Raw genomic sequence first — 15,983 nt, 5'->3', positions numbered from 1 at the left:
GGAGCAATTAAGTAATAATACCTTACAATGGAATGCAATACATGGGGTTTTTTTTTTTGTTTGTTTTGTTTTTTTTACATAACACTACATTCATTCAACACTTGTGTCCAAGGTCACTTCCTCTCAGCTCATTCAGCCTGCATAAGAACAAGAGCTAGATGTCGTTAACAATTGCACAACCCTGCTACCAAACAGTTACAGCATGTTTAGCACTGCAATAAAAACAAGTGCTTAGAGGACGATTTTTTTGTTGCAACAGTTGCAATGGATTGATCGCTTGGTGCCATGTATTTGCTGGTTAACAACAATTAAAACTGACATGTCATTGACTGTTGGATAACATGATAATGTAGAAGTGTCTGGTCGCTCAGTGTGTTGTGTTGCAGACTCTGCCAGCAGGCAACAACAGGACCTGACCTTGCTGCAACTTTTGCTACCCTTATTCTCTCCGCCTTTGTGAAGAGGACAAAGTGGCTTGTACTTTAATCACACATCCTTCACATTATAGGACTTGCAAGGTCATTACTGTGACAAATCCTAATAGTCTGCACAGGCTTGACTGTCCGTGCAGCACTTATTCCAAAACAGTGCAAAGTTTCTCAGCTCCCACGTTGTACCGTTTGCATCATGAAAACGAGAGAAAAAAAAGATGAAATAACAGATGGAGCAGCTACATGAACAAAGAACTGAAGTTCTGCCTCAACTACATTTTCCATAGGAACACAGTGAGTTGTTTAAGTTTGTATACTGCTTGTTCAGTGTGGTGCCGTAGTTGAATCAACGTTTCTCAACACCAAACTGTCTGTCAGTACAGCCTGACATTCACACAACATATGGTGAGAATACATTTTGCATCTTGTTGGCGCTCTTCCGTCACACTCGCTGACATATGCCAGACAGTGGGGGAGAGATACTGAGAGTCCATATCATTTTTTAATTCATAATTGCTGGTTGAGCCACCCATTAATTCTGACTTTTCACACTCATTCTCAAACCCCTGAGAGCCCGAATGTGGCTCTGATATTACAATACCAACAAAAGCTGGCACTAGTCCACGGCTCTGGATTATTACTGAGGAGGTCTGGTATGTGCTGCCTGGCTGTGTTAGACTTAACAATTTAGTGACATCACTGGAGAGGAATATCCTTCACTGCATGAGCTGCCTTTCACTTTGGCAAAGTCTTTTCTGCGACGTGACATGAAATGGCTGTTCTGGGGTCCTTGGCTTAAATAATAATAAAAAAAAAAAGCGGCAATAACCACAGTACAATGTTTTTAGAGACAGATTTGCAGGTAAGCATATTATGTGCAGCTATGGGAGAACAAAATTATCTTGCCAATGATGCCCGTGAAGGACCCTTCAGGACTAGATGGATAAGCCTGTTAGGAACGCTCTCTAAAAGGCAATAAGTGAGGAAGACTAGGTAATAAATGGCTTTTTTGCTTGTGCTCAGTCTCAGGGGATGTTTTCTCGATGAATTAATATTGAAGCGCAGACTCAGGCCCGGGCAAGTTTATACCCATAAAAATTGCCAATTTATGGCCACGGTGACAAGCCACTCCATCAGCAGGGATGTTAATAATGTACAATATGCTGCTGCTAGGTTAAAGCAAATGATTATTACACAAAGGCAGTGCGTGAAATAAAGTTAAAGCCCTACACATCTCATCAGAGCGCGGCCTGTCACACAGACATTAGCCAAGGTGATTAGGAAGAATAAATGTAGCAAATAACAATAATAAACGTGCTGGCACATCCTGAACTACCACTCTGTGGTATTCTCTGCCCCTCTCCTTCATTCTCTCGAGCACACAGGCACTCTTTCACTTCTTCAAACCTTTGATATCCAAATTGCTTCTTTTGAAATACTTTTTGAACACAGCAGAAAACTGAATTAAAAAAGCTGAGGAGGAGGGGAAAAAAAGGGGAAAAAAAAGAGCTCTACATACCTCCCAACGTCAGAATCTATTAACAGGCAGGTGGAATGGCAGTCAGTCTGACAGGGCTTTTTTTCTGAAATGCATGCACACTATTTCAAAAGCAATTACCTCCAATAATCTTCAAAGTTTTTCATTCATTTGAAAAAACATTGAACATGTTAGAGGATTCTGCTTCTGGAGCTCAGCCTGTCTGACAAGAGATACATGAGGAAAAATAAAGCACTTGGCTGCATACTTGTAGGCAATTTGGCAGTAAGACTTTATTTGTGTAACTCTATCACTATTTGGATGGACTTCACTCCAGTTTTTTTTCCCTCCTGAGATCCAGAAATCCATTTCAATATGACACAAATAAAGGATGAAACTCTGATTTGATTTCCTTCCTCATACTGTGAAAGTCCTCATAAATGATCACATAGGAAAAGAACAAATGGAGACTGTAGCAAAGAACATGACAAATGCAACCACTGCACTGTGTGTATGTTGATTAAACTGAACAGACCAGGATGAGACCTACATCACATGATTTTAATATGCATGAGATTCAAAAAAGAAGAAGAAGGAGCCATCATCCATCAACTCAGATGCACCTATAGGCAGATCGAAATCTCGGACACGTGCATTCTTTGAGGTCTGGCACGTCTCCACGCACTTCGTGGGATTCGTGTTTGAACATGAAGCAGCGGGCAATGTGCTGTCACATCACTTTTAATAATCTGCCTGACATCTGCACAAGACAAGAGCCGCTTGGTGTGATTTTGTTGCAGATGTAAACACAGGTTCCACTACAAAACAATGCCCACTCCGAGGCGAAAAGAAAAAAAAAAAGCCGCTGCTGTTAGATGCGCTTGGATTAAACGGCCTATTGCTTTCATAAAAATAAAAGTTAGGAGCTTGAGGAAAAACATGAATTCAATGAGCACTCAAGCTCAACCGAGGAGCAACATGTTTTCATTTGGAATCTAACAGTATCACAGTTTGGACATGTTAGAAATAATGCTCCAGTTTGCAGCCACTCCAGCAAAGTCTTTTCCAAAAGGCGCAGATTCAAGAGCGTCGATCGAGCTCCGTTCATCAAATAGGGAGCGATAGAAAATGTATCAGACCATGTGTCCCTACCTGCCATCGAAGTCTGCACTTGCTCCCAAACAGCAGCTGCACAACAACATCAACTTTATCCATAATTCCATGATTCCGGGAGTTACGCGCCCACGCTGCTCGCTCTTCTCCGTAAATCCAAAAGCAGCAGCAGGTAAGCAACAAGGAGGAAAAGAAAAAGGTGAGTTTCTTAGAAGGTGCACCGGCAGGAGAGGTCTGCTGGCGCCCCTCAGAATGAGCATGTACTGAGGAGGTGCGAGGAGAGAAAAGCAGCCCGATGCCTGGAAGCACAGTGACTCCGGTGAGTGTGTGCGTGGATGTGTGTGGAGCGGGACGCACTCTGCCGGGAAGAGAGCGCACAGCTCCCCCTCTCTCCTCTCTCTCCTCTCCCCTCTCTCTCTCTCTCCTCACAAGTTCAGGCAGCGGGCTCTCCAGCCAGCACTGCAGTCTGACCTTATCTCGCTGCTTTTCAATAACCAGCGCGTATATCCAGCCGGCAGTGGGGACTTTTAGCGTCATGACTTGTGCAGGAGGAGGAGAAGGAGGAGGCTCCTCCTGTGGCTCCGTGCGTGCCTTAATTAATTGCGCAGCCTGCTGAGGCACGCAGGTGCACCGGCCACCCAGGTAGACTCACGCACTAAAGACAATGCAGTGGAAATTACTGGTGGGGACAAAAAAAACAAGCAGCACTGAAATGCAAAATGAGCAGTTTGGCAAAGTTTGAGCACTTAAATAACCAGAAAAGGGTTTGGATCTGGGCAATTATTGTAAATAAAAAACACAAGTGATGGGGCTTTTGATTGGAATATGCTCATGCAACTTTTGTTTCAAGTCACTTTGTCAATTATCACACTTCCCACTTTGAATTTAAAACGTGTCAGTCTTTATTACTCTTTGTCAAGAGGTTAAGTGTGGTTATCTCACTTCATATTCAAAGTGCTGAACTGCATCCTCCAGCCTGAATGGCAGGATCTAAAAAAGCTGCCTAATTTTCTGATGTGACAGGCTTCTACCTCAGCAAACCCAGTGTGTCAGTGAAATAACTACCTCAACTAAATGAAAGAGAGAGAGAGAGAGAGAGAGAGAGAGAGAGAGAGAGGAAAGCATGGGTAACCAACACACCATCCTTTCTGGAGCAGGAGATGAATGAGAGGAAGGTTTGATATGATTAGCCTACTGCTGGTTGTTCACAGTCACAGCCATCCTTTGATTCATGGCTCTGCTCGCCTTGTTACACCCTGTCACCCATCTGATAATAAATCTTTGTGGTGGCACAGAGGTTTGACATCAAGTGATCGGAGAAATGCTGGTTGTGTATAATTAGACTATCAATCACATCATTCTCATGGCTGAACTGTAAGAATGTGATTTGGTGATTTATTGTGTTTTCAAATGACGTATGGGTTATGCAGATCACACAAATCATGCCTCATTAGTATGTGGCGTGGAGTGGGGAAAAAACTGAGCTTGAGAAGATGAATTTTAAAGGGTCAGTTCATTCAAAAACACATAAAAAAAAACTGAGCGCCTCAGTTAGTTGGATCAAAGCCACACAAAGCTTTTTATTTTATCTGCTGTCGTCCGCCTGAAGTTCTTTTAGTTGGGAATAAATTGAATTTAAAAGCTCTATCTAAATACAAATATAATCTCTTGGTCTTTTATCGTTAGAAACCTATTCGATTGTAGTATGTTACTTGAATTTGTGGACAAATTTCAAGATTTATTACATTCATCCTGCTCTGTATTGACCAGACTCTTTAAGAGATTGATTTGGACTAGAAGGGCACCAACGAAACACTGTAACTGCAGCATTACACCCATGATTAGCAACAAATTCCAATGTTCTTATCGACACTTCCAAGCAGATTTGAAAGCAATTAAACATATAACATCACTATATTTTATTTGTGGTGCTCAAATCATGGGAAAAAAAGTCAGTTACTCTGACCGGTTAATAAATAACTTCTTTTATCCTTGTACGCTGTCAATAAATGAAAAAGTTGAAAAAAAAAAAAGCTTTTTTTTTATGATTGACTCATCCTTCAATGAACCTCTTGCTGTAAAGTGAGACATCATGTTGCATCCTGAGTCACCATGCCACAGCAGATAAACAGTAGAAAATAAATGCAAAAACAGATTATAAATCCGATAACGTGACAAGTGGGATGAGAAGTTTGAGGGAGCAGATTACAGCATTACTACGATGTGCAAAATAACAGCAGCTGTGACCTGCTATAAGCAGCCAAAAAGCAAATGTATACATAGTGATTGTTGGTAATTTGGAGTCCAATAATTCTGCTCAAGGTCATTTATTTAAAAAATTATGTTTATTAGAAAATTATGCAAGTCAAATGAAGCACATTATATCGGTGGTAATGCGAGTTAAATATAAAAGAGCAGGCATAAGATTAAAGATAATGGAAGGCAACACAAAGGTCCATTTCACACAGGCTTGTATTTTGTATCAGTGACTGCCGTAGTAACCGAGGACACATAAATACTGTCATTGTCAGGGGGTCCCAGATATGGAGCAACAAACTGTTGCAGATGAAAAAAAAACTGCAGCATAATGAGATGGAAAACGGTTGGCAAAAACACAAAAATGAGCAGAATTTTAATTATGAGAAATAACTAAAGTCAATAAAAACAATGACTGAGAAGTTTCTATGTAGCAACACAATTGTTCAGAGTTGAATTTAAAAACCTCCAGAAGAGAAAATCTGAACATTAACTGAGCTCAGCAGAGAAGATTATACAATAAACAATTACACCGTGATCATCAGGATAAAAACTCTCACTGAGAAAATGGCAATTTATGATGCATGTAATGTTTGTTTCGTCACCAGATACTTTGCCTCTGAAAAGCTAAAGAAGACCTTGCTTCAGATTCAGCTTACATGTTGTTAACTTTTGTATTAAGGTCAATCTGCTAAATACACCATTGAAAGTGTATTCAGCTAAGTTCTGACTCTATAATGTACTCATAGAAATGCCTCACGAGGCGAATCATTAGTAAAGAAAGGCATTGAGACACAAATAAACCGGCATAACTCACCTATTATGCCTAAACAAAAGAAAGCAGCCTAGTCACCTTCCAGCCCCGGGTGTTTGGGTTGAATCAACCCACTTCACACAATATTCTCCTCCTTTTCTCTTCCAAGCTTTAAGTGGTGCCACCTACTCCTTCTCTCCTCCTTTGTACCTATATGTATTTCTGTAATTTGCACTTGTGCAAAGCCACAAGCATGAACAGGGAGTCAGACGTCTCCTTTTGAAATAATTCCAGCCCTTGGAAGGAGCTGTGTCTGTGGCCATTCACCTCGGGATAGATTGACTCTGCTGACTGAATTTAGATGAGCATTACGCTGGAAAAGCCTGCATCTCTCTTGTCTATCCCTTCAGTGAGAGCGGGCGAACTGGCTCTCCCGCTACCTCCTCGGATTTTTCAAGCAGCTGCAATATACTGTCAAAGGTGACAAGGCGGGATTTCTCAGAGAAACAGATGACCAGTTTCACCTGCGAGAATGAAAGCTTGAAGGGGCTACAGTGTGTCTACAGAGCACAGGACTGGAAATATGGAGCGTATTGTGTGATTTTCAGCTACAAGGCTCTGAACACCGCGCGTCTAATCAAGCACACTGACCTTTTCTCCAGCGTCATAAAATATTCATTGGTGTTGAACGTATTACGGGATGCATACCATATTCACGCTGCTTCTTTATGAAGAATAATCAAGTTCTCTGTAGAACCATGACAAATGCTATATTTTAGCTGTTGTGATTCGAGTTTGAATCCAATTTCCCCGTCTCTGTATCCTCCTCTCTCTCTCTCAGTCTCTCACACAGTAGAGAGGTAGGTGAGATGAGATAGAAGTAATTCTCCATCTCACCTTTAAGTGGAGATGAGTCTTAGCTGAATATCTCCTTCTTGTGTTAATTAGAGGGAGCTGACTTCTGAGTGTTATCACAGAAGGCTGTATACAGACTATTTGCAAAAACAGCATGCGGATGTATGGTGTATTTAACTCTGGATGTGGGTGTGTAATTCCCGCTGCTTCTGTGTACACTGACAGCTTGATCGCACAGTTTAGGCGAAGACACAAACATAACAGTGCAGTCGGCGAGAGGCTCGAGCTCTTGCACTTCGACAACAGCGCTCAATAATCGAGGGCATTTAACTAAGGAGGGTGTAGCGCACGTCCACATGTTTATCCAAAACTCATGCCACCGTTGCCGCTTTTTTTACGCTTAGCCTGAGACAAATTTCTTAGAGGATGACTTTTTCTAGTCCAGATTTAATAAACATTTGTTTTATTTCCCGAGGCTACGTCTTACAAAATTGGGCCTGTAAAAAAAAAAATAAATAAAAAGAAAACGTTGAGGTTGGATGAAAAATAGTCAAAATACAGCCAGGAGCCACAGAGGCTGGGTGCTTTATCAAACCCTGACCAGGCTGAAGATGCTCCGCTGTACACCAGTGCTTGAAGTCCTAATTATGCACCGGTGCTTCCACTTCTGCGATGACTTCATGTCCGCTCCTCTGCGCCGGCCTTCCCACCAGCATGTTGTTCTTCGGTGAACAGCTTTCGGGCTCCATAGTCATTACCCGCACCGAGTACCCATGAGTCTCTGCTGCCCACGACCGATCCAAGTCCACCAAGCCCATACACTGTTTACCTGTAGTGATACAAAAACAAAAAAATGACACAGTCTTATTATTTTTTATTATCAGGCACTAATCTAACTTAACTTGTACTTAAGAATGGAGGCAAATCAACAGGAACTTCATAATTCAGTAATACAGAGCTTTACATTTGATTAAAGCCTAACTGATTGTGAATGTTTTTAATGGTGGTTTCATGCATATAAGAGGAAAACCAACCTCGTTTTGATCTTTGCTGCAGATATTTGTTAATAACATATGTATTAGAGCTACAACACTCAAATAGTCAAGTTAGTTGATTGATAAGATGAAACTTTATTAATACTCGAGGAAATTCTTACAAAATGCAGAACCGCTTTACGAATTCGCATCTCATCTTCTCTGTAACAGTGTATCGTATGTGCTGCCTGAAGCAAGCACATTTTAATCATCTATTACATTCTGATTTAGACATTTTTCAATCAAAAATTCCAAATATCTGTTGGTTGAAGCTGAGCAAATATGACTATTTGCTGCTTTTCTTGGTCATGTCAGATAAACAGAATATGTCGGGATTTTGGACTGTTTGTCAAATATCTCAGCAGGAAATGTTCACTAACTTCTTCTACTTTAAAAATAAAATGAATAGATGAATCAGGAAAATAATCGGTAGATTAGGTGATAAATGAAATGATCAACGGTAACCCCAATAGACAAAGGATTCCTTAAAACGTTGTTGTTTGTTTGAATGCAAAACTTTTTATCTTTAACTTAATATCAAAGCTGACAGCAACTGTAACAGTGAATTACTGTTTAGAATTAACAAAAAAAAGTTTGGAGTTTGGATTGATAGGGTTCCACTCGTTCAGCACTATCATCAAAACGAGAAAAAGTGAACATCTATTGGAAGAAATGTGTTCATCCCTCGGGTTGAGTTACTGAGATTCAGAATGCAGCGAAGTGAACTGAAGCTGTTCTGTCAACTTCGGACGACAGCGCCGGATTTATGTTTAATTTGTCACCCATCTGTGTACGCTGTTTATGCTGACATATCTCAGCAAAAAACAACATCTCAGTCATGCTCTAATTCAGCAGCACGCATTGTGGTGCTGCTGTACCGGTACGCGTGTTGTTAATGTTGTTTTCCTGTATATTCCTAGCTTTTGTGTGTATCAGCGCCCCGCTACCCACGAGACACTTTTTCATCAACAACCCCACAAGGATTACCACGCTTCTCTCTTAGGATTTCCTTTAAACACAGACTTCAAACGTATTAGGCAGTTAAGCAGTTTGGTAGCAGGTGGCAGACACGCTAAATGCGAGCTTTGGTCTCCAACGCTGCTTAGACGGTCGCAGACTTGCTAGCAGGCTCAGGAGAGATGAGATCAAACATGGTTAGAAAATGTTAGTGGGAGAGGTTGAGCTCTGTTCACTGATACAGAGCAGAAACAAGTGTGACAGGTGGTGTCAGGTACATATGAAAGGGCTTCAGACTGACGAGGCATTGGGGAGCCTTCTCAGATTCGCAGGGAAGCTTTGATAAGCTGGAGAGCTATCAGGGTGAAGAGAGTCCTCCACATAATGAAACACCGTACAGTGAAGCTTCGGCACAGGCCTGGAGGTTTCAGTCTGATAAAACACTTCCCTCAGAATCTGACAACACTGATCTGGCAGCTGTTCACTGCAGCTGTTTTGTCGCTACGTAGAAATCCCCACATTAACATTTTTCACTGTTCTCAAAAGTCCAGGCCTTTTGATAAAGTACAGCAGTGGGGATAGGTCACGGTGTAACATAAACCCAATAAACACATCTACAGTTTCAGCATGTTAACAGTAAAAGTCAGCACACCTCTGTGCAATATTACTTCAATATCAAATGATTGAAAACTGTTTGACCTGAGAGCAGTTGCACTAATTCAATTACTTGATCACTGGGGTATTTGCTCTATGTGTAATTAAAACTGACTATCTAGATTAACTATATTAAAAATTCAGGCCCCACAGTAGGAACTTCATGCGACAAAAGTTTGTATAATTTTCATTACTGAAATTCAGATCCTGCTTTTTCAATACTTGTTGTGTCCTGCTGTACTTTTTATGACAGACTTGATCCTCCTCAGCATGGAGGATACCAGTGTCCAGAAAGACGCTCCATCATTCTTCAGACATTTTTTTCAGCTACTCTTTGCTAGAGGGGTTGTGTTGCTTTACCTTTATCTCTAAAATACACTAACAGTGTTCCTGTGTGTAGGATTTAAATCAGGTAACATCCTTGACTAGGTCATAGTTTTCAGTTTCCTTCTTTATAAACTCTGAGCTTTGGATCACAATCAAGCTGAAATATTCCTTTTCAGCCAAACAGCCACAGACTGGGAGTCATCTATAAATGTCATGCAACTGCGTGGCAGTTTCTACTTTGTGACTCGTATTTTCAATATATACAACTAAAACTAGAGGTAATGCAACTTAAAATCATTTGACATTTAAGTGATTTGCATGGGGTGGACTTACTTTTACTGTACACTCCATATAGTTTATGTGTGTCAAAAAATCTATAATAAAAAGTAACGCGTCATATTGGTGTCTATCCCTACAAGACAATCGGAAATCAAACTGGAACAATGACTCTAGTCTGGCAAGGTCAGGAATTCCAGGAGTCATTCTAAAAATCTGTACCTCATGCATTTCAGCACAATGGTGTGCAAAAGCTTTAGGCATTTAAGAAGTATAGATTCTTATCCATCACGCAGTAACATCAGGGAGGTGTCAGATCGGTCTCAAATTCACAATTTCACGCTGCAGCCGTGACATCGACCCCAAGTCGAGTCATGAAAAATAATCTTCTGTGACAAGCAGGATAGGAGGTCCTGCATCAGATGATATGCTCTCGAAGATGCTTGCAGCAACCTACCTGCCAAGTACCCTGACAAACTGTGCCAAGTGTACCAAGGAGAATTGGGGCTGTTTTTAAAAGGGCGAAGGGTGGTCACGCCAGATATTGATTTAATTTAGTTTTTTTTTTTGTCCTCCTTACTGCACATTGGATAAAGGTAAATGACAAATGATAACTGAACAGTAATAGCACTCACTTTAATTACAGAGCCTAACATGTCTGCATGGTACGGTATGTACAGTGCTGCATGTCTGTGACTGTTCAAGTATAGAGAGAAGAATGTAAACAGTACCGATGAGTCGCCTCTCAGGGGGGAGCTGGACGGCAGTTTGGTCTGCGAAGCGACAGAGGATCATGTGTTCCTGAAACAAGGACAGATGATGAGTACAGCAACTGTTGATTTAACAGTGAAGTGCTGTGTAATATCTCTATGATCTCAAAACCACACACTTTGGCCCTGCCACTGAAACGACTGTAAAGTCACAAAGTGTATCAGAGACTTAAAGTATTCCACATAAAAATATATTTTTTAAATTAGCCATCCAGTGAAGCTCACACTATTGTGAATAAACTTGTCCTGAATATCTATTCATCCTTTTTTCACCAACTGCTTGTCCTACTTACAGCTACACAGCCAATCTCAGCGTGCACTAGCTGAAAGGCAGGAAAACGTTCTCAGCAGATCACACGGCTAAAAATTTTATGTTGGAACACAAGTCAGACACTATTTGATGTATTTTTTGGGGACATTTTATTAGGATGCTTATCAGGATGCTTTGTACTTGGCAATAAAAAAAAACCTCATGTTAAAAAAAATCCCTCAATAACAGTGATGAAGTCATAATTTGTAAATTTACAATAAATGTATGAAATCTGTCATCTGCACAATTATCCTGTCAGACCATTGCTGCGATCTGTAAGACCAAAATAATTTTTATTTAAAAAAAACAAAACATGCACTGCTGAAAACAAAGAGTGGCATTGAGAGATCACACAACATTGGTGAGTTAGTTGGGATTTCTAAAGCTGGATAAGCAGCAGATCAATATCACATCACAATCCGACCAAAAAGCTTCATAGTAATGGAGCTACCTTGAAAATTATATGGTTCATTTCAAGCAGTTTATCGTTATACATTGTAAATCTGAAGAGCTATCGCTTCATGAAAGTTTAATATCTCGCCTTTTGTCTTGGATATTTTATAAACAGTGTAAAAGTCTGCACGCCCAATTATAAAGCCGAGATCGCTAACAAGCCTCTTGTGGTGGTTCTTGTTGAGATCAAATCCCAGCAGCAGACAGTCAGTCTGTTTTTTTCAGTCATTACTGACTCAGTGATGCGAACCACACCTGTAGCTGTTTGTCTAATTTGTAAGTGACAGTTTTCTAATTTATATATTTTTCTTGTTATTATGTTACATATAAAAGCAGGCGGAGCTGTCATCACCAGCGCACAGCCGCCAACATGTGCATCCTCGTAAACTCCCCAGGACAGATCAGATGAACCCATTTATTTTCGAACCGAAGGACAAACTTTTCCACTCTAGTTTTACCTTGTTATGGTTGCTGGAACAAGGGACTCAGGAGAGCGGTTAGTCATCTCTAACCTGCCTCTACTTTAATTGATTCCATTCTTCACTCCGCAGGGCACAGAGCAGGTGCTTAAAGTTAGTGTTGAGCACCAATATCTCACACCATTAGCCTTTTATTCCGGCGGCGCACTATTCGTCAATGTGCTGTCATTCTGTTTAACTACTGTAGTTCAGGAAGGACAACTATGGTTCTGCTATAAAACAAGGCAATGCACAATTAAAAGCTGTGAATTAATCGGGGTGCTTTCGGTCCCCTTTTGTCCTTTGCAAAAGCACTGCAGCTTTTATTTCTGCAAGTTTTTTTTTTTTCTCTGAGGTGGTGAGCAGAGACAGCAGGAACCAGTGGGGTTCTGCAGACTGAGCCCAAATAAAAAGCAAATACCAAACATGGTTGTTGAATGTAAAACCATGAGGGTGAAGAGGAGAAGAGAGGAGGGGAGAGGAGATTGAGGGCTCGGGTTTAAAGTGGCTGATAATGTGTCTGCTGGTTTAAATAGAATATAGATTTCTCCTGTTGTTTGTCTGCATGTCCAGCTTTTTACCTCCACACGGAGAATAAGGCAATTGTGACTGTTTTGCTCTCTGGGCTTCTGGATGAACGGAAGAGAAATCACAACTCACTATCACAGAATACTGTAATTTCATACTTACTGCAGTGCATACTTACACTGTCTTATACTGGCTAAAGGGCCTCTCGAGCCTTAAGAGAAAAATCTGTTTCTTGCAGAGCACAAAGGAACAGAAGTTCGAGGTGGTCCAATGTTGTGACATGTCAACTCGGGAGGTTGCTGTGGTTAGGACCTGCAGCTACTTCTGCACAGATATTCCCCAGGGGCACTGACAGGTCCCATACATCATCATGGGATAGGCCCTCCCAGAGTACAGTGATGTGTTTGTGCTGAGCGATAAGGGATTGAGAGACTGGAGGGTGCAAGCTTTCCCTTGTAAGTGCCTAGGGAATCTTTTTTTCTCCAAGACAGTGATGACTGCAGAGATATCATTAATTCTGTTTTACTGTCCAATAAAAAAGGGAGGAGATTCACAAGCCAAGGGAGGGGGGGGGGACTACCTTGGGCAGGCAAAACTCAGTCATGTCAATTCATTTTTTAAAGTTTTTAGATTTTTGATGAATGGGGGCTGGTTTCACAAGTTTGTTGTAAAGTCAAACACACATTAAGTGTAGATAAGGAGATTTATGCATCGTTAAATCAAGACATTACACTCCGATTACTTGTTACAAAACATTTACACATATTAACTTGCAGGTCCACACCCCATCACACAAAAGCCTTTACTAGCTAAGGCATTTTAAATGTTAGTATTGCAACACCGTTTTACATCCTCAGTGTGAAACTAGCTAGTAATTACTTATAATTTAGATATAATATTCTTAATCATAATTTTGGTTGCACAAATAGCAAGTGCAACCCAACCCAGGTATGTCTCTGCTTGTCCATGTGTGTCTCATTTGTCTGAACATTAGCTGGAGTCTTGTTTGGCTTCCGTGTTCGCTGGGTGTTGACATTTGCGGTATGAGGATGCACTTTCACCTTTCACCAGGTCATTGAACTGTGGTCCAGCCATGTGAAAGTACAGCTTTTTTAAAATAACTACCGCAGTTTCTATTTTATGTACTTCTGCTGGTTTAGCAGCGTCTTAATTAAGAAGCAATTATTGCAGCAGAAAACTATGTATGACCCTAATGTTCAATGTATTTTACAATAAGTCATGACCCTTGAAGGCATCTTTTGGTGTGCATATAGTGAACAGAATCTGGAACGCAATCCTGTAAAAAAGTTTCTTTAATTCAGTATTTTGTATTATATCTGTACTGCAATGTAGTTTACCTCTTTGCAAAGTTATAGTGCATGCAACAGAGTAATTTAATAAAGAAAACAAAGCATACCTTATAGGTCAGAGTCTCTTCAAACCGCTTGCTGTAAAAACAGGAAAACAGATGACATTTTTATGTTAAATTGGAGCGATTCCAATCAGTAAGATGTATTTACTAGACATATGGGTCATATGTTTACTTGCTTAGGTCCGGGGAGGAGATTTTGTTTTAAGTGAAAATCTCTTCGCAAATAAACTAGAAATATACAACAAAATGTAAGTCCAAACTAAACACACACAATTTGCATTATCTCCAAAACAAATCACTTCCTCCCTGGGAAAGAAGCACTTTCATTACTTCTGTTATGACACGGGAACAAAGTCAGTTTGTTTGTGATGGTGAACTATAGTTTGCTTTGGCTGATGTTAATTAAAAGTCAACATGAAGAAGGTCAAAAGTCAGGGGCCAGTCAGGTCACATGGAGAAAAGTGGTAAGTTTAACTTGAACTTTCGCAGCCTTAATGAAATGGGCAGTTTAGTTTCACAGCTCATAAAAACCTGTGAACTGTGTGGAATGTCTACACCTGCAGAATATCCACATGAGTACCTGGAACATGACCTGAGGGGAAAACACTAAAAGTAGCGAGACGAAGATTGACAGAGTCAGGTGCGCTAAGTCTGCCCTGCAGAAACATAGCTTCTTGTTGTCCATTACAGCTGCAAAGGCTTTTTTTTCCAGTCATTCTTTAATATTTTATGAGAAGTCAGGAGGGGTGAAGTGTCAAGTTAGCAAAAGAGAGGAGAGGAAAAGCTAAGTATGAGAAAAATTTGAAATATTTATACTATACACTGAAGGTTACCCCAAGGCACAGTTTTAGGGTCGGTAATAGCAAGGACACTGAAAAAACTCATTCAACCTTCATTTGTTGGCAGAGGATCCCTACAATTAGATGTTTACATTCACACCTACAGTCTATTTAGAGGCACCAGTAAACAGAAATTGCATGTTTTTGGATTGTAGGATGCAAACCCACGTGAGCATGGGGTAAAACATGCAACAGGCTAACCACTGCATCGCCTCAAAACATTTACAAAAAGTGATTTATATTCAGTTTTTCACCAGAGTTGGGCAATATGTTAAAATTTACAACCAACCACAATCCGGCAACCAGCAATTTCAATAGTCATGGAGGTGTGTGTGCAGCACGCGAAGAGGAGTCCTCACTTACCACGTGCCATTTTCAGTGAACGCAATCATAAAGGGGCTTCAAAAGAGTACAAAATTATCTATTTGTTTGATTATCTTGTTTTTTTTTTTAAAACTAGACAAAACCGTGAAGCTGAAGGACGCCTCTGCTCACAGCCTCCAACCGAACAAGCAGGTGGGGATAACATATGCTATTAAATGATTTGGGCGCACAACTGAACATACAGTTTTTGGTGTAGTTCTCAAGCATGATTTATGGATGAGCGTTGCTTTTCGGCATCAGTCGATCAGGCCGCTAATTGGCATGTACTCACGGTCCTGTTTTGTAACTGTTGTAAATCAGCGCGACAAGAGTGTGCATAATATGGCCACACTCAAACAACAGCCAGTTCTAATTGGCACACGCTTTGAATTGTGTTTTGCAGGTTAATTATTCACAAAGCTGAATTCTTAAGGAGGCAGACCATTAACCCATTAAGACCTGATGCGTGTGTGTACCTGTGCATGTGTTCAGAGAATGCCTTTGGTCCTAATGAGTTAAATTAGCAAAATTAAACGACAAAATTCCAACAAATTTTCTTCCCCAAAACACAGTTTGTGTTTAAATGCATTCTTCATAAAGTCTGTGCAAAACTCTTCTGTAAATAATTTGCAATAAGCACTGTTTACATCCTACCTTGTTTACATGTACTTTTGGGCCTTTTCTAGTACAACGCTATCTTGCCGACATGTCTACATTTCCTGCATATCTACATGTGCATCCTTGTGCCTGAAACAA

At 40.6% G+C, this 15,983-nt stretch overlaps 2 protein-coding genes across 5 annotated transcripts in view; both read right to left on the bottom strand.

The window, feature by feature from the left end:
• The window catches only part of npnta (nephronectin a), a 50,143-nt gene extending 46,784 nt beyond the window's left edge, over window positions 1–3,359 (bottom strand). For all 4 annotated transcript variants that reach the window (XM_008287198.1, XM_008287211.1, XM_008287204.1 and 1 more), the window contains exon 1: window positions 3,061–3,359. In XM_008287198.1, the coding sequence (XP_008285420.1) occupies window positions 3,061–3,281 (221 nt within the window). In that variant the 5' untranslated portion in view covers window positions 3,282–3,359. The remainder of the gene's footprint in view (window positions 1–3,060) is intronic.
• Window positions 3,360–5,346: 1,987 nt separating this feature from the next.
• gstcd (glutathione S-transferase, C-terminal domain containing) overlaps window positions 5,347–15,983 on the bottom strand; it is a 50,019-nt gene continuing 39,382 nt past the window's right edge. Inside the window, exons 10-12 of the mRNA XM_008287187.1 lie at window positions 14,071–14,101; window positions 10,866–10,935; window positions 5,347–7,715 (exon numbers count right to left, since the gene is read on the bottom strand). Coding sequence (XP_008285409.1) covers window positions 7,528–7,715; window positions 10,866–10,935; window positions 14,071–14,101 — 289 coding nt within the window. The 3' untranslated portion in view covers window positions 5,347–7,527. The remainder of the gene's footprint in view (window positions 7,716–10,865; window positions 10,936–14,070; window positions 14,102–15,983) is intronic.

This window comes from Stegastes partitus, unplaced genomic scaffold (assembly GCF_000690725.1).
Source record: "Stegastes partitus isolate 25-593 unplaced genomic scaffold, Stegastes_partitus-1.0.2 Scaffold11, whole genome shotgun sequence".
NCBI classification, from domain to species: domain Eukaryota; kingdom Metazoa; phylum Chordata; class Actinopteri; family Pomacentridae; genus Stegastes; species Stegastes partitus.
Note: the sequence above shows the minus strand (reverse complement) of the source record. Positions and strands in the feature narration are given on the sequence as shown.